Below are 26,998 nucleotides of genomic sequence, written 5' to 3'. Positions count from 1 at the left end.
TTTTGACTTGAGGAAGAATAAGCCTAAACAAATCCAGCATCATTAGCTGGCGCGTTCACCTACCACCATACAATGTGACCCGCTCCCTCAGGAGGACAGAGTGTGGGCTTTTTTAGGATCAAGCCCTGCCTCTGATGAATTTGTGCCATCTTGAGGGCTTGGGTGTCAAAGCCTTCATCCCTAGGTGCAACACCTCACCCCTCACATCTTCATCAGCCGGCACAACAAATGTCGTGTTTGTCCGTTTTGTAGCACAAAGAGCCGTGGCCTCATTCTGCTCAGTGCTGGGCCAACAAGGTGGATGAAGAGGAGACGACCAGTTGGATTTCACCAGTTTCCCATGCAGACCTATTTGCCGCCAACAAAGCTCTGCCGGGCTGAGCCATATGAGTGGGCCTGCCCCAAACTTCTCACAGTCTGGACTCTACGTAGAGAGAAAACATGATGAGAAAAACATAACCAGTGCTGTGCACAAGGTAACGTTAACGTCGGCCAGTTATTGTGCAATAAATGTCCATGTTGGCTTCAGCAAGCCTGACCTGTTTAACCGCTGCTTGTTTCTCCAAAATCCTGAGGGCTGATATGGCCTCTCTGTTCCCCTCAGCGCTGGCAGAGCCTCTGCTCCTCCATATAGCAGCTGCGCTGGTATTCGGGATGTCCTCCCATTGCAGTTATGGTGGCCCAAACACACGATGGCCAGCATGGGGAGGCCAGGTCCTTGGTGGTTGTGGACCAGCAGCCATTTGGCCCATCAAAGAAAGAGAAGTCTGTGTTTCAGGCTGCTCTAAGGGGGAAGCGCAAGGAGTGCCATGAGGGCAAGGCCAGCACAGGCGCTCGTACGCGGCCAGTCACCCACAGCCTTGGGGACGCCACCCTTGGCCACCTCAGAGTGAAGAGGGACAATGGCTCTTGAGCTCTTCCTTCCCGCCTTCGTGCCTTGACACTGGGGGGAGAAGCTGCTTTAGGAGATGTGGGGGTGAAAGGAGGACAAAAAAGTCAGAACTGAGGGAAAAAAACAGCTGGAATGGAGAGAAAAAAAAATCATACAGCAGCGAAGGAAAACTCGGACAGAAGTGAGGGAAAAACTAGAAGGAAATCAACCGAGGGAAACCGCAGCTCCGCGACGGCGGGGAGGCCCCTCTGCCGCGGGCCGGGCAGCGCCGTGTGCGGGGGTTGCCTCGGGTCTCCTCGGGGGGCGACGCCCGGGAACGGGAGAGGGATCGGGCGGCGCCAAACGCGCTCCCTGCCCGGGAAGTGCCTGAAAATGTGCGGCCGGGGCAGAGCTGGGGGGCCGGGGAAAGGGGAGGGCGCTCCCCGGCTCCCCTCCCACCCTCTCCGGATAAATGGGCCGCCGGGAGGCGGCGGGCGGGTGGACGGCGGCAGCCCGTGGAGGAGCGCGGCCCGCCCGGCCTCGTTCCCCGCCGCGCCCAGCGCTCCCTACCGGCGGGGCCGCCCCGGGCTCCGCCGCACGTAAACGGCCACATCGCCCGCGGGGCTGGGGCGGGGGGATCGGGCCTTGCTTCCCTTCTCCGGGGGCCGCCTGACGGGCGGGCAGACGCGGGGGCCGGGCGGAGGGAAGGCGGCTGGAGGAGCCCGGTGCGGCTGATGCTGGCTCTGCCCCCCGCAGCAGGCTCAGCCCGGGCTCCGGCAGGCTGGTGGCGGCGACCGGGACTCAGGGGGAGCCCCCCGGGCTCCTTTCCCCTTCCCTCCCTCCGCGGCGGGCGGCGCTGGAGGATTTTCTCCCGCCGCGGCCCCCTCGTTGCCCCCCAGACATGGTAGGTCACCTACAGCTGCAAGGGATGGACGAGAGTCTGAAGGAGAAGAGCCGGGAAGGCTTGCTGGACAGCCCGGACTCGGGGCTGCCCCCCAGCCCCAGCCCCCCTTTCTACTCCCTGTCGCCCGGGGAGGGCCGGGCTGGGGGCAGCGGCGCTGCGGACCCCCCGGGGCACCGGCGAGAGGCCAAGGACGGCAAAGGGGTAAGAGCCGAACCTGGGCGCTGGGCTCTGTGCTCTCGCGGGGGGTAAAAGGCTGGCAGAGCCCAGAATGGGGGGCAGCGAGGGCAGGGCCTGTGCCCGCAGAGTGGGGTCCCCCAAGGTTGTGTCCCTCCCTGGTGCCTGTCCTGCAGTGTTGGACCGTGGCTCTCCGGGCAGCTCGTGCTCCGTCGCGGCTGCAGCCCAGCCCTGGCACCGCTGCTGTGCCCGGGCAGGGGCTTGGCCCAGTGCCGGACGGGGTTTTCTGACACACTCACAGAAATGTTGGCAGTTTGGCTGGGTAAACTTTAATAACGGCGTGGGAGTGAAACCCAGGTCTGAAACAGGCTCCCCTGCTTACCTTAAGAACAGAGAAGTGTAATTGCTCCTCGGTGATGCTGTCCTCCCTGGTAGATACAGGTTGGAGCTGCATCTGTCTGGACAGGGGCGAGGGATTCCAGCTCCCAGCCGTCCTTACCCTCCGGCATCCCACATTTGTTTTGTCAGGAGCGCGGAGCCACGTTTGCAGGAGCCCTGGCTGAAAGAAAGACCAAACTGTCGGTTAACTCGGGGCAGCGTACGGCTGTGTGTCCGGGATGGGTGTGCTCTGGGGAAGGCGGGGTGCTCCTGCCCTTGGCTGGGGCCACATTTTGTGGCATGGGGCTGCACGAAGGGTTTGTGCTCGGCGTGGCCGGAGCAGGGTTGGTGGTTTGTAAGCTCAGACAGCTGGCAGAACACCGGAGGGTTCGGTCAGCCAGACACCGCGCCAGTGAAGCGCTTGCCTGTGGAGTACGGTTTGAGTAGATTTATTATTACTATTATTCTGCTTTATTTTGTTTATTTCTACCCCTTAGCTATAAAACCTGTTTTTAAAACACAAAGTTCAGAGCATAAGGAAAGGTAGTGGAGGCTTTTAAAGGATGATGAAAGTTCTTCCCCAGGGATCTTTCAATTTTTTTTTTTAACATATATAAAAGACATTTGTAGGTGTATTCAACAGTTAATTGGCTTCTATACAGAAGAAAAACTGCAGCACAAATCTTTCTGTGGGGAAAATTTATCTACCTGTGGATTAATGACAATTCAAAGACTTCTTCCCTGCAGAGAGATTTTGCAATTTCTCACACCCTCATTTACTTTCTCAAGTTCTAATGCTATTTTAGCATATTATTGAAAACTGCTGTTGGCTCCCAAACGTGTCAAAACCTTCCCCATGAACAATGACTCCTTCTCACCAGACCACGGTGAGGAGGGTGTGACGTGGTAATTATGAAAATAAAATCTCAAACCCGCTAAGGCTGCGGTTCCGAATGTGGAGCCTTACCTGCAGATGGCTGGGTGTGCGTGCCCTCTTAATGGGACTGTTTATGTACAGAGAGTTACCCACGCACCTCTGATCTGGCAGGATCAGGCTGTTGCTATGTATTTGTAAAATAAAACGTGGGAGGGAGATGAATGAAGGTTTGCTTGACCAGCAGACGGCTGGGGTGGAGGTGTCTGCAGAGCTCTGTAACCGGGACATGACGGTCTCTGCTGCAGGAATATGACAGTTGGCCACCACTCCTCCCAAGGAAGCCCTTCGGTAGCAAAGATGAAAGAGCATGAGAAAAAAACAATTTCAGCTCTTGGGATGTTAGGACTGAGAGGTGTAGTGAAAAAAAAGTTATTCCTGTGATCTGTGTAAAGCAAAATTAATTTTTCCAGTTATTTTAAAATTTTGATCTTACCTTTTACACGTTTCAGAGGAACTCACACTGTAGATGTTTCCAAATTTTGTGTGATGTCGCAACAGCATGGGTAGCTCTGGGCTCCTGCTGTTAAGAGTATGGGTTTCATACAGTGTGGATATTTCCATGCCCTTAGTAGGTCAGAAGGTTGCAGAGGTCTTGACACTGAAACCAGATTGACTGTGTTACTTGGAGTGGTGCAGGATTGTGCTCTTTAACTCTGACAGTTTGGTACACTGCAAAATAATGAAGTAAACAGGAACTTTCATTCTACTTGACTGTACAGAGAGTTTCACTTCTCATTTCCACCCTGCAAATACTGTACTTGCAGCTGTTATTAAGAAGGCAGGAAAAATACAGCGAGCATTGCTTGCTTCATACCTCTAAATTTCAGTGCCTAATTAGCTTTAATCTTGCCATTAAACAAGGACTTGCAGATCTATGAGCAGTTACACAATCCATGGAAGTGCTTCTGTTTAACTCTACTACTCGGCTGTTCATCGGAGCATGCAGAATTGGCAAATCAATAATTGCAGCTATTTGCACACCAAGGCATGGGCTTTTTTTAATCGCCTGTTATATTAGTGTTTGTTTTGCTTATAAACGTGACAGAGCCAGGAACGCAGCCTGCACTCTTTGTGCTACAATACTATAAAACCACATATAAGCTCAGTCACTAATGGCCAAAATTCTTGTATGTACGGTTACAATAAATTGCTGTCAGGTGAAGAAACCAACATTCCAGATCTGTGGGAAGTATTTCATGCTATTCCTTGCTGCAGACCTATCAAAACCACCAGTCTGAACCCAGTTGCGTTCTTTTGCAGTCAGCTATTTTGCTCCAGCTTCACAAATATGTTGAAGAATTTTTCTGCTATAGGACAGCTCTCCTCATACAGACTAAAATGCGATCGCGTGCCCTTATCGAAGACTTTCTCGTGTGTAAAATCTGTGCTCTCTCTGCTCTGTGTTATTAACTGTGACTCTAAAAAAGTAAACTCTCTTCTCTTTAATAAGCATGACTTTGTTTCAAAGACAATGCACCATTTATTCACATTTAACCAGCCAATTCGGTTACAGCTTTGGGATCCAAGAAAATATGAAAGGCAATTTAGGGCCAGAGTCATAAATACCACAAGTTCAACACCATTTAGGGACTTTTTTTTTTATTTTACTTGCAGCGCAGGAGAAATTGGCTTTTACTTTTTCAAATAAAGTCCATGTAGGGAATTCGTCAATTGTTTTGTGCTTAAGTGCAAATATCCTAATGAAAACAGAAGGTGACTTTTACCTAGTTCTGCCTTTTAAATCTGAAATGTGATTAAACCGATTCATAGGATGTGGGTTACTGAATTCTCTAGGCTTTGAATGTGATGCTGGGCCAAAAGGAACATAAATACAATGAAATAAATCTCTAATAATATGCACAAAGAAGCAGTTGCTAGAAGGGTAGGGAATGAAATGACATCCAAGTAAGCCAGATCTGCTCAGAGTTTTCCCTGTTGTTGTTGCCCTGGGATATGGATTTTGGCTAGAAGAACGGCTTTTGGGCTGTGCTGAAATAAGCGCTTTGCATTCAATAGCGTAACTCCGAATGGATAGCAGGGGAGAAAAGGGTCACGTTCATCTGCAGAACTATCAGTCCTGCCTTCTTGAAGCAGCAGACTTCTTGTCCCTTCCCAACACTGTTGCCACTGCAACAAGTTCCTCTTTATATGAAAGGCCTAAGCGTTTGTGCATTAAACCTGCCTCACTGACTTCTGCAGGACCGTGTCCCAGTGGATCAGCTGTCAGATGAATGTCCCCACGCAGGGAATTTCTACTCACATTCAGGAGCTGTGCTGGACAACAGCGCGGTGCCAGAGTCAGTCTCGTGTGGTGGGAGGAGGTTCCAGCTTCATCTCAAGTGCAGAGGAGGACAGGGAGACCTTGCCCATGGGCACAGCCTTCACAGGCATGGTCCTGACAATGGGCTCCGGATCAGCATGTGTGCCCACCCTGTTGGATTTATGGCAGATGCTAAGAAGTGAAAACAAACCCAAACCACCTCTTCCTGACATGCTGCATGTTGAAGAGCCCTTGGAACACGGCATCTCATCCTACGCTGAAAGCCTCGCCTCATCTGCAAACTGCGACAGGCTGTCCCTTCTGGGCAGATCAGGGAAACAGTCTCGGAGGTCTCATTACCTACTCTGAAAAATGTGCTGGTGTCTTCCTGCTGTTTGATTTCCATTGCGTCCCCGCGTAACACTGTGGACACTAAGCAAAGCAGCACACGTTTCCCACTTGAGATGGAAGAGGGAGATAGGCAGGAAGGGTGTAATTCTTTGAAATAATAAAGCCCTGCTTTCTACCTGAGGTCTGCATTTACTGTTATCACCTCCAAATATAATCTCATCCGGCTCTAGTATAAATTACACATAATGTGCAATTCGTGAAGATATTGGGAAAATAAATGGTCTGTTAAACAAATATTGCTTATCAGCTAGAGCGGGGAATGTAGACGTGTGTCAAATAACTCAGCCAGATCTTTCATTATAGCTGTAAATAACAGCTGAGTAAAGTGACATTTTCATGGAGCTGACATGTTACCGTAGTGGGAAATGTGGTGAGAGATTTGCTTATGCCCCAGCTAAGCCAGGAGCTGGGAATTTGGGAAGCTGCATCCTGTTCTTAGCCCTGATGCTTGGAAAACAGTTTCCCCTTACAGTCCCTAGAGATCTAATGCCACATCTTGGTGCCTTCCATGCAACAACTGTAGCAAAAGGAGCGGGTCAGTCCTGGTCCTTCTTGCTCTCTGGGGAGTAGGTTTTGGGAGGTTTATTTATATCAAGTTGCATTAATTTCCTTGCCTTTTTGTTGCTTTGCTGCCTGCAATTTGAGACTAAAGAACAGTCTGTATATTTCAGGCCAGTTTCAGGCACTTTTTTCCTTCTCTTTGTTTACTGTTTGATAACTCTCCTTCCATTCACATAAGTTACCCCAAATGAGAAGTATCTTAACAGAACCCACTGAGTCTACATAATTATTAGGGGTAAAATCGCATTATTCTGCCTGCTGTGTTATTTTTGCTGTTGTTCAGAACCCTGTGATCTAAATACCCCCAGGACCCAGGCCCTGAGATGGCAGCTGGGGCAGGTACGAAGCTGTGACATGGAGCTGAAGGACGTGTCTGTCCTGAAGCCAGAGCCCCCATAATACTTAATGCCCCCATGAAGGAAGTGCTGTTGGTTAGCTGTAGCTTGAATTCCGTTCAGCAACTGATTTTATCAGTGTTTATCTATGTGCTACTTGAAAAAAGCAGAATTTAGCTGCCCAGGCTGTTACATGCCTCAAAGGCATCAGAGGGAAAAATGCAGCCAAACGAGAAATCACTTTGACTTTTTAATAATAGTGTAACCCTTTGCTGGTTGAAACAAATCGTGTACTGGAAAGGAAATAAAAATGTGATAGCACATTTACTGCTTTATTTTCCACTTGGCTCTGTTTTGAGGGCATACAGGTGGGACTAAGTTTTGATCTCTTATCTTCCCTTTCGCCTCCTCAACCTCCCTGGGCTACCAGACTCCTCCTGTCCCTGCATAAAGATGATGGGCTCATGGTGGCTTTTGCAGAGATGCATCTGAGAAGCAGCAGCACAGCTCCAGTTACTGGGGACAGATGAATGGAGTCCCAGCTGTAGCCTTCCAGCTCAGCAGCCCTAGGGTTTGCTCTGTGGACAGACAGACCTCAACTGCGGATCACTTGTGGACAGCCTGGTCTAAAGACATGTGGGTTTCCCCGCTTCACCATCAGTGACCCCCAATAGTGTGTGACAAGCTCTGCTCCCCCCAGCGCATCTGTGGTGCAATAAAGAAACTCACCTTATTTGTGAAGTGTCCGGAAATCGCCAAGTGATTGCTAGAAATGCGCCAACGATCATAATTTTCTTAATGGAGCTCAGCGGTCCAGCGTTCCTCTTCTTTCAACCATGCCTGTGCAGAAGGAAAAAGAATCGAGTCAGTATTTTTTTTTGACAAGCAGAACTTTTTTTTTAACTTTAAAACAGATTGGAAGGAGCTGGTGTCAAACTTGTGCCAAAAAGCCAGCTTTTGACACGTCCCAAACATATAACATTTCAGCCCCAAAGACAAATCTTTTGGAAAGCTCATATCCCCTGTTCCTTGCTTCCCAGCTCCAGGTGAGATGCAGGAGCAGATATTTCAGAACATCCCTGGAGGTAAAACAAAATGTCATCTGAAGCGCCTTTCAGTTGCTGCTGTGTAAAACCTGGACTTACCGTTTAGTGACCCTTTCACTCTCTGCAAGAAATTCAGACTGCAGGGTCTCACAGATTATCTCCATTTTTAGGCTGTGCTTTGTGGGTTATTTACATCTGCCACGTGCAGACTTCCAGGTGACTCCAAGGTTCCAGCCTGCAGCAGCTCATGGTACCGTAGATAAGTTGTGTAACGGTTTCTGCCGGGTGGTAGAAGTTGCTGGCTCTGGCTTGCCCATGTCCGCAGTTGTCCCAGCTTTCTACATGAATCAAGCCAAGCCTGCAGGTCTGAAGTTAATGCTCATTTACAGCATGAGAAATGCATGATAAAATGCCTTTTGTCACCCTTCCCTGCCCAGAGCAAGGTGAACTATAACCCACAATGGAAACAGTCTCATCACCACTCCTTCCAGAACTAACCCGGAGAAGACTTAATCCTGCTCTCACCAAATTCAGTGGCAGCTTTTTGACTCTGGTTGGTTCCAGTCGCGCCTCACAGAGCCTGCATTGCTCCGTGCACACTGGCTTTGTTTCTGCAGCGTGTTCTTCTCTCCCGTTCCCTGCTGTGGGACCCCAGCACACAGCGGCTGCGAAGCCACTTCCCCAACAAATCAGGAACAATCCTGCTAAGACCTCAGCTCCCGCATCCTCATCTCTAGGGGTGTTTAGAGCACTCTTAGTGTCAGCGCATGTTAGCAAGAAGTGTGAAGATTTGTTTGCCTGGAAGCACTGAAATGGCTTCTTTACAACTACTTCTTTAAAACTGCACTTTACAGATGCCCTTTGCTGAACTGTTAAGAGATTTCTCCTGTGTTGATCGAGCAAAGAAGCTCATGGTTACTATCCATCCATGGTGTTTGACTCTTGCGCCCAAATGAACCTCTCCTCGTGTACAATTTGTCTTTAGAAAGAGCTCTGCCCATGTGCAGACTGTTAAAAGCTGGAGATCTGCACCCTTGCGAACTAAGGCTTGTCTGATCTAAACAATTCACAGTTCAGAAGCAAAGAGCTTTATTTATGACCAGAAAGGCTGCCCTTGCCCTCCCCTGTCATGAGTGTTGAAAGCAAGCCAGGGTTGAACTTTGCCTTTTGGCCAGTGTTTGGTAATGAGGGTGAATGTATTTTTTTTCTCTCTTTCTTTTCTTTTCCACCATACCTATGCAAATACTGTCCTTTTTTTCCCCAATGAAGCTGAAATATTCATATTCAATCAAAAAGATGGGTTGGCCATTATACTTTACAGTTTAACACAGTAGTAAAGTGCAGGGATATTTCAGTATGAAAGGAGTAAACAGCTTTGTGGCTTTGGGACAAAGAATTGAAGGGCTTGGTGAATTCACACGAAGCAGTGACATTTTTTGCCTCAGCCCAAGGCAGAAAGCCCAGGCCACTGGAGAAAACCAGAGCTCAGCTAGTGGGAGCTGATGCTGTTGAGTGGATTCAACAGAGCTTTGCCAGTTAACACCAGCTTGAGGGACACCCTGGTGAGCATTTGGGGACAAATGCTGTCCCTCTTACGCAGCACTGCCAGTAGGAACCAGGTCACAGCTCCAGCGTTCCCTCCTGTACCGCCCAACCAGAAGATGCTGGGGAAGGTGGGAACGAATGGCAATACAAGAGCGGTATCCTCAGTGGATTCTGGGAATCCTGAGATAATCTTTCTTACACTGATGAAATGGGGCTGTGATTCTCGCACACTATGTGTGGCGGAAGGTGGAAAAACTTGGTGAGCTTTTCAGCCCTCTAGGGAGCTTTCAGCCCTTCACAGAGGCTGCCAGCCATCTCCTTTAAAGAAATCTTGTGTCCCTGCGTGTCATAAATTGCTACTGACAGAAAAGCAGTGGCACGGACCAAAACCTGCAATGATATTTTTCCAGGAGGGCAGGATTAGGCTTGATTAGCTGCTGGGCTGGGTCCAGACACAGGATCCTTACATGTGGGAACTGATGTTTAAGAGTGCTACAGTGTGGAGAAGTGGGATTACTCATTTTTTGTGGGCAGAGGAGCCTGGGCTGGACTGCGACAATTTGTCAGAGTCAGTAACTTTAGGGTGTAATTAGTCTTAAAAATCCAGTTTCTGGTGTCATGAATTGGAGCAGCTCCATTCATTAAAACCGTCCTGGCTTGAAACTGGTTTCCTGTATTGCAGAGGCCACAATGTGCCCCTGTCTCACCCCACACTCTGTTGTGTGTGGTTAACTAGAACATCCCTTGGAGCATCACAGCCGTTTTTAACATGGAGACTTCAGCAATTGCAAGTCAACCACTTCCCCCGCTGGATCATTGCAAGGGATACATTACTTTCAGCATGTATATATATGAATATATACACACGTCTCATTTAAGGAGACCTACACCCCCTAACTCAGCAGACTTGGGCCCTATCTCTGTGTTACATCAGACTTGGAACACTTCTCCATACTGGTGCACTTTAAGTCTTTGTTAGACTTGTTAATTCAAAACAGTGAGGGCAACACCAGGGCTAAAGAAAACGCCCAAACAATTGCGATTTCTATGAGAAACAAGAAGAGGAAAGGAAGGGCCAGTACTGAACCTGCTGCTGCCGCCTGCTCAGCTCCAGCCCCAGCACACGATGTTCCGTGGCAGCCTCTGCTCTTGTGTCCCAACACTTGCTGTGCTCTTCTTTCCTGCAGATGCCTTACCTGCTCCTGAACCCATCCCTGCCGGAGGTGAGGCCTCGGATCTACCCCGTGTTTTTTGGAGAAAGCATTGAGGTCAGCCCTGAGCCCGTGCAGGAAATCAGGTACAGATGGGTTTGGGTGGGTTGGAGGGGATTTCTGTCTTTTTCCAGGTGCTCTTCTTTCTGTAAAAAATTAAAATGTGTTTACAAGTGGGAGTCACGGTTATTTTGATGGGAAGGAGGGGACAAGAGGGAGGGCAATCCCTGAATTAAAAGGGCACTGACAGCAGCAGAGGTAGAAGGGAAGAGGCAAGAACTGGAGAGACACTGTAAGAGAAGGTGGCTTTTCTTCCAAGGCCAGCTTAAATCCAAGGTTATAAGGGAAAACCATTCCCACCTTTGGGCTTGATGGCTTCCACTAGTAACCTGATGGTCTTTATCCTGTTCCCTGCTGACTTGTATCCTCAGAAGCAGCAACACCCTTATAATTGGCACCTGTTTTTGTTAGCCCTTGCAGCAAAGAACCAACATTAGACCAGCCCACAGAGACAGAATGATCTCCTCCTCATGAGGAGATGGTCCCTCAAGCCAGTGATGGAGGGTTCTGACCTCCTGCGGGGCTGGTGCAGTGGCCTGTGGATAAACCTATCTCTCTGCTCCTCTTTCCTGCTTTTGCTGGTGTGGAATGTACTCTGCAAAACAGCGTGGAGCAGTTACACACAGCTTGGGGCAGGGGCGGTGGGAGGACTGCAAACCCAATTCCCACCTCCCTCCTCTACCTCTGCAAACGTCTCTCTGGAAATGTACCCCAGTAAATCTCTGCTTGCCGAGGAACTGCCGGCGGGCATGTTTTTGTGGCGATTACATGGGAGGCTTGTTTTATGTGTGCTGAATGACTTGCTTACACCCTAGCTGCGCAACATCCATTACAGCGGCTCAGATTACATGCGGTGCACCATCAGTCAACCCCCCTGCGGGTGGAGGTAATGACAAGCACACACCCAGCTTTTAATCTTTTATACCTGGAGCTGCACATTCCTTGGAGGAGCATTTGGGGAGCGGGAAAAACAAGTGAAAGTCTTGCTGCTCTCCGTGGCCAGGGATTCTAGGAAACATCCTTTACTTGGCCTGTTTTCCATATGTCCCTTCTGGAGGCCAGCAGAGAACAGGCAGGGCAGTGACATCCCACGTTTTGTGGGTTCTTCATCTTACAGCTGTTGACATGGCCATTTGCTTTGAAACCAATAGCTTGGACCTTAGCCACAGCATCTCTTTGCTTTTACCTGCTATTCGACCATTGCCTCTATTTTCTGTAGGTCCCAACAAGCAACCTCACCTCTCTGCACTCATTTTCCTCCACTTTGGGCCGTAGGGTTTGCATCTGTCCCGGTGCTTTAAGAGGTCGTAAAAGTTCCCAGTTTCAAAGGGTTAGAGAAGAGTCCTGCCTGTCTTCCCCGCTTTGCTCCCTGGGCTGTGTTCCTGATACCTTGCTGTTCTCTGCAGGTGCAATTCTGAGGTAAAGTACGACTCCGAGAAGCATTACCGGGATGACATCTTCTACGGCCCCATCCCCACCGTCACCACCTACAGCGAGACGGTCATTGCTGCTCCCAATTGCACCTGGCGGAACTACAAGTCCCAGCTGATCTTTGAGCCCCGCCAGAAGCCTCTGAGGTTTCAGAGCACGACCATCATTTTTCCTAAGCGTGCCAAGAACATTTACCGGACCACCCTCAACTACAGCTTGGGTTGTGCCAAGCGTTGGTTTGCTTCCAGCGTGCAGCTGGAACTCTGCGAGGAAACCAGCCCGTGCGTCATGTACAGCGAGACCCTCTGATCCGCCCTGCCGCTGGCAACCTCGTGACCTCAAGGAGGCTGCGGCCTTTGCTGGGTCTCTGACTGGGCCCTCATTGATGGCGACTAAATATTCATATCTGGAGAACACGTTGTCTTGGGTGAGGCTGAACTGGCTGGGAGGAGGCTTGCAGGGCATGGGATGGTTTTGATCAGTGAAAGGCTGGCTCGTATTTTGCAAAGTTCCTGATGTTTGTGATCTGGATTATTTTTTTTCCCAAGCATATCTATTTTTGACTTATGTTTAGATGAAATCAAGATGATAAAGGACCCTCTTACCCATAGCAGAGTGCTGCACTGTGAGCTCCGTAGGTCTTGCCTAGCACATAGGTGAGACTCACTGTAACCTTCAGAGCTATTTTAATCTCTGCAAAGGGAAGACCAACTGCACAGTCAGCATCCAGTCTGCCCCGCACGTACCAAGCCAGGTCTGTTAGAGTTTAAACGCAGAGGAGTTGGTTATTTGTATTGGTACATCACAGCTTGCTCCAACAGCTCATCTGGGAGACAGCTGTGATATTACACCACTGCAGTAACCTCAGGCCTAACTTACTGGGAGGAGTGAGGACTGTCACCAAGAAAACAGGCGCACGGTGCTCTTGCTGGCAGGCAGATATTTATATACCATAGCAGGGCACAGTGTAACCAGGAGATGGGAGAAAGGCCTACCCCAACGCAGCCACCTCTTCTGTGAGCCCAGCCAAGAGTATGCAGGGGAGACTGAGGAAAGTGAACAGCTGAAGGGCTATTTTCTAAAAGTTTCCAGGTGACTGAGGAGCCCGGTGCCCTTTTTCAAAAGTACCATTATTCCAAGTGAGCCATGCTATTAGTTGTCTCAAACACCCGATTTACAGGGATCTTCACGCACTTTCAACCCTTTTGAGTTTCAGGGCTGTGTTGCAGAGAGAAGTGGGATGAGAAGATGCTGTCTAGCTGCAAAGAAGGCGGTGCAGGGTTAATTCACGAGCGTTGTTGCTCGCCCTCTCCATAGTTTCCTTACCCATGGCATGGGTAGGTTCGCTGACAGGGGAGGAGCAGCCAAGTTTTCTCAATGTAGAGCCTGAAGAGCCCAAATGTGTGCAAGTTTTCCCTAATCAGCCAGGCTGTAGCAGTTCAACAGGTCTTTCACAAACAGCTGATCTGTCTCTGCAAAAGGATAAAGGAACACAGAGAGCAGGAGTCACTACAGCCACCCTAAGGTAAACCATCCCTTCTCATGAATCACATCTTTTCACTTTGGCAGCTTGTTGAAAATCAGTGAAAGCCTGGATTCCTGCAAACACATAACCTTTGAAAATGGCACGGAATTGTCTCCAAAAATCTTACCAAACATTTTTGTATGCTGCTCAGAAGAGCTCAGACTTCGAAAACAACCACAAAGCTTTGGAAATTAATTTCCAGTTTTCCCTCTTCTAAACTTTCCATTTTGTTCCTGACTTGCTGCAAGTCTGATCAAGTTATTTCAGAACACAACTGAGCAGCTAAGTCAGAAAACCTATTAACAGTGTCAACGAGACACATCTCATTGCCCAGAACAGTTGACGCACAAACCCACAGAGAGTACAAAAAAAATCTGAAATACTGAAGTCACTTATGAAGATACTTTTTTTCCCATCAGTTTCAAAAGGCAATTAATAAATGTGACCAAAACTGTGACCTTTATGAAACAGAGTTCTCGTATCTAAAAAAGGAGCACAATTTTTCCACCAGAGGTAAAGATAAGGTTGTTACATACGAACTTAAATCCTGACGGCTGAAGCATTGTTAGTACTGGAATATGTGTGCTATGGCAGTGGAGAACTCTGCCTTTCTGTCTGGGAGGTAGGACTTGGTAGGGAGAAATCTCTCAAAGGATTTCCACGGCTTCCACCTACTGTTGAATTATTTTCAGCAACACAGAAACAAGGATTATATTGGCTATTGGTCAGATATTGCTGTCACTGATAGCATCAAAGCCTGGAAAAGCAACATCTGCCTCCAAAGGGGTTATTATGCCTGAAGGAACCCTTTTCCCCAGAGCTCCAGCAAACGAGTTGTGTGGATGTAGCTCAGCAGGGAAGCTGGAGCTGGCGTGGATGTGGTCCCAGCGCGCTGCAGGCTGGCGATGCACTTGCGAGTTCATCTTGAGCTCTAAGCTATAATTTCACCAAGTGCTGGTGAGTGAGCCTTGTGGAAATACTCACCTGCCTTCCAGGCGCATCGTGAGGGCTCTGGAGGGCTCTTTGCAGGCCGGTGAGAGTCTGTAATCCAGGTTCAAAAGCAGGGCCAGTGCTCACACCCAGGAGATCCCTGCATGGTGACGGATTCAATCGCAAGCACCTCCACTGAGCAAGCACGGAGACAGGCTGACCCCCGAGCTGAAGGAGCCGGAGACTCCCCGTTCTGACCATACATCAGGCTCCAAGCACCAAGCTGCAGTTTTTGATCGTGCTGTTTTTTGAGCCAAATGTTTTTTTTCTCCAGAAGAATCTCTTTTATCATGGCCAGCTGCAGGCTTCTGCCCTCTTTGTCCACTTCTGCTTCCTAAACATTGACCGCAACAGAAGAAACAAAATAAAAAAAAATCAAAGAAAGCCAAACAAAACTAGTATACAAATACAACTCCAGCGGCTGAGGCACAGCCAGGCTTTGCCCCACACAGGGACAGGGGCTGCTAAGGCGAAGTCTCCCGGGGGGTGCAATGGGAGCTGCGGCCTTGGCACCGCAGGGTCCGCACACATCCAGGCCTCTTTGAAGCTTCGTGCTTTATTTTCTCTGCAAATAGACTAGAACTGACCTAACACACTCTTGCTCCTTAGAGCTTAAGCATGGTTTTGCCATGTGAGGCTTGGGGTTTCTAGACAGCTGGAGACATTTCAAGCTGTGTAGCCATGGACAGGCCACCACCCTGGGCCACATGCAAACTGTGACATTGCCAAGTGCCTGAGATCTCTGCAAGTTTCTGAAAAGTACCTTCTTACATTGTATCTCCCAAGGGCCCATCTCAATCTGCTTTTCTTCTCAATGAAAGTTGGTGTTGGAAAGGGACTTTGTTGTTCCTGAGGACAAGAAAACCACAGAGGGTCAGGTTGTCACCCTTGTGTGGGTGCAGATCCACCCTGCCCACCCACCCTCTGTCCCCGAAAAGAGCCAAAGTTTGTCTTGCTCATGACTAGGAAAAGTGATGACTTTTTTTTGATTTGCTTTAACACCAGAAATTGAATCTTTTGCATATGTTGCCAATTAGAATCACTCCAAGCCACCAAGAAGTGCCTTACTTGTAGTATGTTTGTACATCTAAAAGGAACAATTAGTCCCACTAGAGAGGTGTTTTTCTTTTAAATGGAGCATTATTCATCTCAGCCAACAAATCTTTGTTCATGTATATTTTCTCAAAGACACAAATGACAAATTGAGACCATGGAAATACTGCTTAGAAAGGTGAGTTTCCTTCAGCAGCTGGGACTGTGGCTACATGATTTCTCCCCAGGATACTAATGCCGACACTCCTGTAAGCCTGATGGGTAAAGTCAGCCTCTGCCTTTAGTTATTTTTGAGATCAGAAACTTTCTCAGAAGACATCTGTTTTTTGGGGGGGAGGTTGTTTTATTCAATGTGGAAAGTCACTGTCTCAAAGGTGCAGAGTTTGCCCCTTGTCCCTGTCATTCCTGTGATTGTTCTGCCCCTGAATGCACCAGAGCACACGTGTGTCTGCTCTGCCAGCATTGCCAGCATTGCATTTGCGGCCAAAAAGAACCTGAACTAAATATTGAACTTTCAGAATCTGCAGAATACTTTGCACAAATCGCAGAGAACAACTTTGACCAAAACAGTTCACCGCTTCTTTTGTCTGTCTTTATGTTTTTTTTTTTTTTCCTAGGCTAGCTCTACTTTTCTCAATGTGAAATACAGACAGGTTCACACCTAGGTGCACACTTCTGGGAACGATGAAATGAGGTTTGGGTGCTGATAGCGGTGTTTGAGTGAGCTGCTGGTCAGAGAAGTGAATGCTATTTACTATTTATGTTGAGTGAGTCTTTAAAAAAATGGGAAAGGTCACTAGAAGGCTAATGAGCAAAAAAGACTTTGTAGACCAAACGGAAGAGTAAAAGCCGCGTGAATCTGATCTAGAGGCGAATGGTTCTGTGTGTGAACACTGTGAGCTAGGATATTTAGGCATTGTAGTTTTAAACTGCCTTTTTTCCTGTGGGGAAGGGTATCCTTGCCTTCTTCAGAGCTGAAGATGGGGGAACGCTTCATAGGGAACTGGTGTTCTTGTGGGATATGGAAAGGGGATCACTCCGCTCCCTGAGGATCACCCCATCACTCACAAATTGGTCCGTTCCGAACATATCTCCTAAAGCTCTACTATAACCATTCTATTTTATGTCTTGGGAGGCACTAATTGTATTTCAGATACTGTGATGGCCATCAAAATGAGCAGAGTATCCTAGCAGGTGAATTGTGACCTGAAGATGGGGTTGAAAGGTGTTTGAAGGTTAGAGAAGGAAGAAGAGAACATATAACCGGTGGAAATGCATAAGGATGTGTCATATTTTTATTTTTGTAAGTCTGATTCTCTAAGTGCTTGTAAAGTACTCTACTGTTGTATATGTGGTGATGCAGTAGTTCACAATATCCTTTTATTTTTGTATATTCCCCTCTCCACAATAATCCCTTTCTGTTCAACTCATAGAGTAATTTAAGAAGACAAAATTTATATATCATAATAAAATGCTCAAACCGTCATGCTGATGTATCCAGAGTTTCCTTCCTCTTCCTTATCTGTGTATTTGGTGCCTAACGCCCCTTTCCCATGTGGAGGGAATGTTTTTGGGGTGTCCCTCTGCAGCTCCGCATGGTGGGGAGGCTGTGTCCCAGTCCTGGGATGTGTAAAACCTGCTCTGTCACACACGTCCGGGGAAAGCTGAAATAGCAGAGGGCACAAAACTCACGCATCCTGCAGAGACAGTTTTACCTTCCAGGATTTCACTGCTTGGCAGTTTTACCATTTCTTCACTCTAAATTTCCCTGTTCCTGCTCGATCTTTCTCTACCCAGCTTATGGAGCCCTGGCGTTCAATCTAGGTTATTCCTCTCCCAGCTCCATGGCCTTCAAGGGCAGGAAGAACCAACATAAAGCTTATTTCTTACCCAGGTATCCACATCCTAGTACAGTATCAGGACCTCTACTATGTCCTGGCTTTCCAAATCGTGAAGGCAGATGGGCTGCATCAGGCCTAAAACCCCGCCTAGCCATCTAGTGCGTTTTAAAGCCGTTGCTGTAAAAGCCTCAGGCTCACCAGCCAGCGTTCAGCTGTCTTCCAAGACCTAGGATGTTTGCGGGGAGAATCTGACACTAATCCTTCTGGAAAAATCATATTGGATTTATAGGGATGAAGTCAATAGGCTTGGATGAAAAAGGCTGTTAAAGGAATGGAAAGGAGAAGGAAAGCCACGTTACGCAAGAGTCTTGCTTCAGGTGCACGGGAAGGGCCCGTCTCCTCGTCCCAAGGTTTTTGAGACACATTGCGGCTGAACTGCTCCTGGGATGAAGGATGGAAGACACGCTCATCATCCTCAAGCACCTGAGGAACCACCGCAGCGTGGAGAAGGCAGGAGACGTACAGACTGAGTGCAATGGTTGGAACCCAAATGCCAGATGAAGGACACGTGCATCCACTCCTGTTATTTAAATAAAACTGTAAAACGTGAATGCTGTCCAATGAAGATTCCTGAGGTGGCAGCCTAATCCCCAGCAGCAAAAGCAGTATTAGATGCAGGATATGTGTTTTGGCAAGTGCGCTCAGATGAGCTAACCCCTAAGCTAGTGGCTTTACTGTGCCATTTGGATGTTGTAAATTTAAGCAGATGATGCTTGGTATTAGTTTTGCTCCTGGGATATTTCAGAGAGTAATTGCACATATCTCTGAGGGATTACAAGGTGCTGAAGTTATAATGGATGGACTCTGAATTTAGACTAGATGCCTTTATGAACAGAAGGAAAAGTTTAGGCTGGTTTTACAGACAGCAAGAATGCTGAGCGTAAAATGCCAAAAACCTCACCTAAAAGAAGTTGCTGATAATGGGCAGCTACAAATGAAATAATAATAAAAATCCACATGCTGTGATCCCCGTTCCACTCAACAAAGCAGAGCTGTCAGGGAACAACAGATGCCTTATCAAATTTCATTCCACAGCTATGTACAGTCAACAAACAACAGAGAGATCTGCCAGAGAAAGAACCTTACCTGATACTGCAGCAGTGAACGTTTCCCCTTACTGCCAAGGCATGGGCTTGAAGCCACCATGTGCTAGACCCTGGGCTTGGTCGGCTCTCCTTGTCGTCACCAGATGGCAACGTCACAGCCTGGACCTGCAGAAATGTCCTTGGATGATCTCTGCGGTTACCCCATGGCCTAGAAAGAATGTGGCTTGGTGGGTTTGCCACCACATTAACCATCCCCGGTTCTGCCCGTTTCTAAATGCCCTGCTCTCGTTACACAGGAGGGGACCAAGGACCTGCCCAGGGCTGCCCGGCTTCTGCCGAAGCTCCGAGTCCCTTTCCCCTGGCAACGTGCCCGGCCACGGCGGAAAATCAACGCGGGGATGGTTTGTAGGACAGAGGGTCTTGGAATTGCTTTTTTGGGGCGTAAGGAAGGAGTTTTATGAGCTCTATTTTCTGCTTCTAATAATGATACTGGATCCAAACAGTTCCACGCCTGGGTCCGAGACAGACGGGGAGTTCACATCTACGAGGATGAAAATGCTCATCCTGCCAAGCCTTTGATTCTCATCATATCCTTCCTACCCGCAAACAGGCGGACAGCACATTTCTAGCATAAAAATATCCTCCTCTCCAGCTAACCACCTCCAGATTCCCTTCCTGAGCCTGTTCTGAGCCCAGTGATTAGACATTTCTATATACACAAACATTCAGATCATCTCCCCAGGGCTTTTCCTGTCTCACAAGCAAATCCTGAGACCAGCGGCTATTTGCAGCTCCTTGAAGTACAAATGGGATCAGAGCTTCGTCCAAGCTGCCTGTTGCGGTCAGTGCCCTCCGAGCACCTCCCCACAGCACCCGGCTCGCACCCCGGCCACGAACCTCCCATCACGGGCCACCGAGACACCCATCACCGGAGAGGAACGCTGCTCCCAACACCCTGTGCGTGGCTGCGGGTGACGATGCTGGGGGGCTGCACGGGCAGCGAAACCCGTGTCAGCGCTGGGATGTGCCGTGGGGATGTGCGCGCTTGAAGAGAGGGGAAAAACACGGCACGTGCAAAGTGGTGGAGGAACGAGCAACGCACACACGAGTGCAACCTGCATTCTCTTTGGTGGAGGATTGTAGAAACATTACCTTCCCCTGGGGCCTCACAGCAAAATAACCTGATTATTCATAAACCAGCTAGAATAATCAATCCCTCATTTATCATTTTCAACATAAATAATAACGGTGAGAGAGGAACACGCCAGCAATGAACTAGTTATAGATGTAGTGCTGAAATCTGCCCATTTCCTTCAAATATACCCCACTTACTGATAATGAACAGCGAGCCAGCCGATCCCTCGTCTGAGTCCTGGAGCGCTGGATTACGAAGGACACAAGCCAAGACCCTGCTTCATCCTACTGAAAGTCCATTTGGCGTTTGCATGGGAGGCCAGCTAGGAAAACGCAGCAAAGCTGAAAAAAACCCACATTTGTCTCGCTGACAAATGCCTCAGGAAAAAAAGCCTTTGTGTTCTTCTTTGACCTCTTCCACTCACAGATGGGTTTTTGCTGTGCTTCTGAAAGGCTGGGGTTGTTTTCTTTTGTTTTAGCACCTGCACTTCCAGGACATTCATTTCAGCTGCTGAAGGGCACAGCTCGGCTGCCCGATGCAGGGGACAAATTTAAGAGCGGGTGTCCCCAGTGCCCGTGCCTGGCACGGCGATGATGCACATCACCGTGTTACGGACCTACTGACCTGGGGTGGCCAAGCGGGACAGCCTTGGAGGTGCAGAGCTGGGGTTTTAGCTTCAGGTCCAGCGTCTAGTGAGGCATTAGGGGATGGCAGCATCTCAGGCCTCTTAGAGCATCCTTGGTTGGTTGAGCATGGGCTTTTCCCCGGAGTATAGGCTGAGCCAGAGGAGAGGGCACCCAGAGCTGCGCAGATCCCTGACCAGTATTTGGGAGAGGAGCTGAGCATCTGCACAGCTCGAGCCTGAGCCCCTTACCAAAGCCAAGGTGGAGCGGAGCAGGGGATGGCGGAGCAGCGCTTGAGGCTCGCGGTACTTCACTAAGCGCAGCTCTGCTCTGCCTCCTGGTCTGCCCTTGAACTTTGCAGCTTGGGCCCTTTCCGAGTCCTCCGGGACTTATAAAGGTTTTGGCAGCGCCAGCCCTCTGTGTGAGCCCCCACCGTAGCCAAAGCTCACTGTTAATGAGCCACGTGTTTCCAAGGCCTCCAGGCTTGGCGCGGGATCACGGGGACCCAGCTCCACTCGCCAGCCCCGCGATGCAGCGAAGTGCCCAGCTCAGCACCTTCTGGAAAATCTTCATTTGTGGAGAAGTGGCGGATCTGTGGGAAGGTCCGGCCACCCTCCCCCTGCTCTTGCTCCGAAGGTCTCTCCTCTATGTGCACTCAGAGAGAGGGAGGAAAAAAACCCCACATATATTTTTAAACACTGCCTGATGGTGAAAAAGAACATCTGGAGCGCAGCCTTGCCCCGCACACCGTGTCCTCCATCTCCACATCAAACCCAACAGGAAACTGGTCCAGAAGGGACCCGTCAGCTCAGCGATGGGGCCAACTCTCCCTGCAGGTGCCACCAGCCTGGGGACCCTGGCTATGGACGGGGGGACAGCGGGCACCAAAGAGCCCTGGAGAAGCGGGTGGCTAAAGCCATACTCACTGTTGGATTTTTGGAGAGTGAAGGGAAGAGGGATGCTCAGCAGCCCACACCTGTGCCTCCCGTGCTTGCCCATCTCCCCCAGGCCCCCAGAAAACGGGGGTGCAGGAGAAACCCCACATCCTTGGAGCCTGTTTCCAACGGGGCTCTTGCAGCCAACATTAACGCGCTTTGCTTTACTTCCCAGCATGGCCCAGGGCAGAAAGCAACATCTGGACCTAATAAAAAAGCTGCCCTCCCCCACAAAGAGACCCAAGAGCAACCTCTGCTATTTGGTTTCCAACCTCTGTTGCTTGGATTCTCCTTCATTGGTGGATGGAGGAGGCAGCTCCAGCTCAGGGGCTGTTGCTGCTCTGAAGGGAAGCAGGATGCTCCAGCAGCCCACGGGGACTGAATTTGTCCTGGTAGCTTAAAAATGGGTCCAGAGGGACGGGTTTCACTTTTAAAGAGCTGGCAATGCTTGAACTGGTTTTGACATCTCATCAGGGTATAGAGATGGGGTATAAGGATTTGTTCTTCCCCTGAACAGAATGGTGCTCCTTTTCAGTTCCAAAATGCGAAAGCTGGAGATGGCTCAAAGCCAAGGCCCAGGATTAACATCCCCATGGGGAAAAGCCATGCTTTGGTCCAACTGGAATGCAGATCTAGACCTGGCACCCACCTTCAGGCACGCACCGACCAGGGTCCAGTGTCTGACCTCTGGCAGCTGCTTCGCTTTCTGGGAAGGGCTGAGGACAAAACAGCAGCAGAAAATGCTCCTGGAACCCGGGCAGAGCTGGATCAGGGTTGTGTATCTACACTCCAGCCTTTGGCCAACAAACACCCAAGTCAGCGGAGTCCAAACCTCCTCAGAGTCCGTGTCTCACCTGAGCTGAATCAGGGCCCATCCTGCCGCACACCAACAGCTGCTCAGAGCAGAGTTTGAGGAACATCTTGAATGAGGATGTAGTGTTTTCGAGACCAACCTTCTGAACGGCGTTGCTCTGCTTTTTGTTCTTCATGAAGCCTTCTCTGTCCCCCGTGCCACCAGAGGAGCCCCTGCAACCACTGACCTGCAACGTGTGGAGCAATTGATTGATTTTGGCTGGCTCGACCGGGGCTGCTCACCTCACACCAACCGTCCACAGGCTTCTGCTTCCTCCGCGTTTCCTCAGCCCCTGCTGCTGAGCACTGGGGCTGCCACAGCAATTAATGACGACAACTTGAAACACACCATCGTTCACGTGGCCGGGCCTCACAGGTAGTGCGATCGGTCTTTCCTATCCCCTGGCATCACCTCAGCAAACACTGCAACAGAGTTTTCTCCGAGCCGAGTGTGCATCTAATCATCAAAGAGATTGCAAATGACTAATAAATATGAAAAGAAGTCGGGAGGGCAGCACAAATTTCTGGACCAAGATCAGTCTTCACTGACAACTGCTGCTTTTGCTAAGTGAAAGTACCCTGCGGAGTTTAGAACAGCACCCGACTTCAAAGCCGAGCGCTCTCAGATGGAGTTCACCACCGCTCCTGGCAGCCCGTGCTGCGCCAGGTTACCCGCATCTCCAGCGAGAGACCTTTGGATTATCCCCAAAGCAGGGAAACACACTGGCCTCTGCAGAGACACGGACCTGAGCCCACGTGTGACCGACGCTCTCCTCTGCGCGAGGTGGCAGAACGGATCTCCGGGTGTTGTCTCTGCCTGTTCTCCATTCACCAGGCCCAACAAGTGGAAGCCTCACCTGTTGGTGGTTACTGTGTCTGCAGCTGAGGTGAGAACAGACCTTCCTTGGGTGGGATCAGGACCCCCATGTACCCCCCAGCACGGCATCGCTGCCACACCGGCAGGACTGAGCCCATGACACCGGCCAGGCCGGGAGGGCAGAGCCCAACAAAGCCCGACTTGCAGAAGAGCCCGACTCTGGAAAGCAAGACACAGAAACTGGCACGTTTGCAGCACGAGGGTTTTGCCTCTCAACCCACCTTCTGCAGGTTTTCAGCCCAGGCGTGTGCATGTCACAGCAATGTTTTTGGACTCCCTGGTGCCACCACGGGAAGGGACCTGCAGCCCCCCAGGGTCCGGCAGTGTCCCACACGCTGGTGCTGACGCTTTCGTCACCCCCCCGGTCCCCCTGCACCCCCGTTAGGTGATTCCTCCCCCCAGCAGCTGAGAACTGTGGCTCCGGGCTGCAGAACTGTGCCCCCAGGGATTTGATTTCAGAGGCATTTCTGCAAAGCTTTTTGTTTGTTTGTTTGTGGATCAGCTCCTCCGACAGCACTTGCACTTCACTAAAGCCGACACCGATCCCAGCTCGCTCAGACACAACCGTTCCAACCTCCCGTCGGTGGCGAGTGATTTATTACCGCTCCGCTGCCTGGAGTCCTGACAAATCCTCATTTTAGTAATTACAGGAGGCCAAAAAAAGAGTGGATAAATAAACCTGACAATTAATTCAGCTGTCGCCCGCCTTCTCCCCCCACACAGTGACACTCACTCCCAAGTTTCTTATGACCCAAACTCTTCCCAGATGGGCACACGAGGCAGGTAGGGCTGAGCCAGCCAAAACAGCCCTGCCCAACGCCCTTCGGTGTCCCACACTGATAAGATCCAGGCATCCCATCAAAAGCCGCTCTACTTTCCTTCCAATCTACTCGCCGGCTTAAAACATCTCATCTCCTGCCAAGATCAGCTCTTTAGCCCTCTGCATCATTATCAGCGAGCATATATAATTTCATGGCAAATCACAGGAGCTGATGAATGACCATCTGGATTGCGACTGTCAGGAGAGTATAAAACGCTTCCTGCTGTGAGGAGCACGGGGATGGTGACCGGCTCCGCTGGCCAAACGCACGTCTGACCCGTTTGGCCGCTCGGTTAAGGAGCCAGGGGCTGGTGCGCAGGGATGGGGGCACAAGACGGGGTTTGTATTCTGGCATGTTTTGTACCCTTTTGTTTTTAACCCTCCCCTGCCCATCTCTGGGTACCACACCGCACCCCCTCCCCATCACCCGCAGGGGGGACAGGCTGCAGGGAGGGTGACGGAGCCCAACGCACCGAGACCTGCTCGTGCGGCAAGGACCTTGGTCTCATGCTGCTTCCCCCCTGCCAGCTGAGCCTGGCCTAGCTAAAAAATCCTCCTCTTGCTTTAATTCTTTCCAAAAGAAGAAAAAAATCCCCATAATCCTAACTAAACACCAATTCATCACTACAAGGTCGCAACGGTCCTGTGCCTCCTCATGGCCTCTGTCCAGGGCAAAGACATCAGGGACCTTCTTCTGTCCTCCCTCTCCCCTTCAAGCCCCGTCTGCCACAGAGTCTAAAAATAACAGTGAGTTTGGATTTCTGACTCTTTTTACTGCTGGTTTTCAAAGCCATCTGCTTTTGTCCCATTTCATTTTCATCTCCTTATGCAAGAACTTTTCAAGTAGACCTAAAGTTTTCCATCATTAAATCATAAGCGTTAGCCTAGAATTCAGAGCCTTCCCCTCTACTGTTTCTTCAGCGTCAACATGAATTATTGACCAGGGCTACCGCTGTCAGCCCTCGTCAGCGCTTAAACCCTGATGCGGAAGGCTGAACAGCTTGGCTCCTGTTCGTGCTATTTAGTAACTTATTCTAATAGCCTCCAGAGCGGCAAAAGCCTTTCCAGTTAGGATTTTAACAAAATCTCTGGTCTCTAAGGTCTTTGGACTGATCTTTAAGAGCCTGCAGGAATGTACCCAGTGCATCGCCACGGGAGCTGGCACGGGGACCGGAGGTTTGGTCAGCGCGGGTACGTACCTGGAGGGATTCCAGATGGTGTCTGGGCGATACAAGGGACCCAGGACGACCCTTCAGCAGCACATGGAGCCTTGTGGATGTTCCTTGGAGAGACAAACCAGTCCCGCAGCACTGGGGACCCTTCCCCAGGACCTGCAGCCGCTGGGGTCGGGGGGAGCACCCGAAACGCTGAGCCGGAGGCAGGTTGGGGTACACCCTGAGGGAGATGCTTAGTGCTGCTCTCAGGAAAACATTCCTTGTGTAACATCCATGTCTGAGCCCCAGGACGGCAGCGGAATGTCCCCAAATGCAGAACCAGCTAACAGCCCTTCAAGGGATTCAATTCCACGTAGCCATCCAGTTTCTCCTTGCACAGAGCCCGGCCCCTCGGCTCGCTGTCCCCATGGCTCGCTGTCCCCACGGCTCGCTGTCCCCTCATCCATCCCTTGCCCTGTAAAACATCACCACACACACACACCCCCAGACCTGGATGGGGACGACTTGGGGACCGGCAGCTCCCAACCCCAACCAAAGTCAACCACACCCCATGAGGACATAGTGATTTAGACCCACAAACAGATCCAAGGCTTCTGTTTCAATTCTTAATTAGGTAGCGGCTAATTAGCCTCCCCAATACTTTTGTACAAGGCTTATGAGGGATTATCTATCACCAGAATATATATATATTTAAAAAAAAAATCAATTTAAATTCAAATTTTGAATTCAATCACACTTGAACAATGTTTTTCTTGGCTGCTGGTCAAAGAGCAACAAAGCCAGGGTGTCCTCCAGCATCACCCCTGCGCGATGCTGCCACAGATGCAGGTCTCTCTTACTTGGGGGGCATTTAGCTGAGAGGCGCAGGGTCCCACAGCTGTCTTTGGGTGCCATCGGTATCTCTTGGTGACCACAGTCAAGAAAAACATCCCGCTTAAGCAGCTTTTGGACATCGGTTGGTTAAAAAAGCAGTGCAACATCCCAAGACATCTGCCCGCCCATCCACCCACGAGCGCAGCGCCACAGACCCCAAAAGGACCAAAACAACTCGCAAACACCTGAAAACTCTTTTGAACATGGCGACACCCTCTCAGCACAGCCCTGTGCATCATTTGGGGCTCCCGGCCAGCCCCCCAGCTCCGACCCCTCTCCGTGGGTGCGCAAAGAGCAACACAGGCACAGGGTTGGCATCGAAGGGTGGGACAAGCTCTTCATCCTCCAGCCCACGGCTCCAGGTGCTGGGTGACCAAGCCCGGAGTAATGGGAGAGACACCCCCACTCCAGCCAGGGGGGCAAGGAGGTGGCTCTGCAGCTCCTGCCTGGAGTCCGAGCCCCTTCCCCACGTCCCCACCCGTGGGGTCAGCATGGGATGCTGCGTGGTGTGGAACCCAAACCAGCGCCTGCATCCCGGCACCGTGCGGGGCTGTGGGTACCACCGGCGAGCGAGCCGCAGCCAAACCCCGCGGCAGCACCTCGGTGCGGGGCTTCTCTCGTTCCCCTCTGCGTCTGAGCCCAGGACGGGGTCCCTGCGGTTAGAGAAGCTATGGCAGGGTCCTGTCACCACGGCATGGTCCTGTCACCAGCACCTTCCTGCACTCCTTGAGACACCAAAGCACCGCACACAGTATTGCTACTGTGCCAAGTGGGAACTTTATTCTTTGTTGTGTTTTTTTGTTTTCTATTATTTTTCTGAAAAGGTTACGGAGGCGGCTTTGAAGATGGGTCGGATTTGGACATTTTCCCCCCTCCCCGCCCCAGCAAAACCTGCAACACTTTAATAGTGTTATGCCCAGACATCAGCTCTGTTAGTTTTTATATCTCAGAGCCAGAGACACCAGCAGCAATAACCTGGGAATGGAAAGACTCCCACATCGCTTGTGCATTGTCTTGGATCTTTTTTCTTAAAAAAAAAAAAAAGCACAACAGAAAAGACAAACATTGA

General features: G+C 50.1%; 1 protein-coding gene across 1 annotated transcript; it reads left to right on the top strand.

Annotated features, from left to right (window-relative positions):
• The first annotated feature begins 1,079 nt into the window (after positions 1–1,079).
• On the top strand, positions 1,080–17,174 carry LOC309446351 (refilin-A-like). Its single transcript, XM_082066012.1, has 3 exons — positions 1,080–1,976; positions 10,610–10,719; positions 12,100–17,174. Exons 1-3 carry the CDS (start codon positions 1,773–1,775, stop codon positions 12,431–12,433), a joined length of 648 nt encoding a protein of 215 aa, XP_081922138.1. The 5' UTR covers positions 1,080–1,772; the 3' UTR covers positions 12,434–17,174.
• The last annotated feature ends 9,824 nt before the right edge of the window (positions 17,175–26,998 follow it).

Source organism: Streptopelia decaocto (genome assembly GCF_964273445.1).
Source record: "Streptopelia decaocto genome assembly, chromosome: 15".
Taxonomy (NCBI): domain Eukaryota; kingdom Metazoa; phylum Chordata; class Aves; order Columbiformes; family Columbidae; genus Streptopelia; species Streptopelia decaocto.
Note: the sequence above shows the minus strand (reverse complement) of the source record. Positions and strands in the feature narration are given on the sequence as shown.

What these genes read in the sequence shown, in the direction of transcription:
- LOC309446351 (XM_082066012.1), top strand. Translation starts at nt 1,773, where the DNA reads ATGGTAGGTCACCTACAGCTGCAAGGGATGGACGAGAGTCTGAAGGAG. An exon ending in AGGCCAAGGACGGCAAAGGG is followed by an intron (nt 1,977 to 10,609) that starts GTAAGAGCCGAA and finishes TCTTTCCTGCAG; the next exon opens with ATGCCTTACCTGCTCCTGAA. An exon ending in GAGCCCGTGCAGGAAATCAG is followed by an intron (nt 10,720 to 12,099) that starts GTACAGATGGGT and finishes TGTTCTCTGCAG; the next exon opens with GTGCAATTCTGAGGTAAAGT.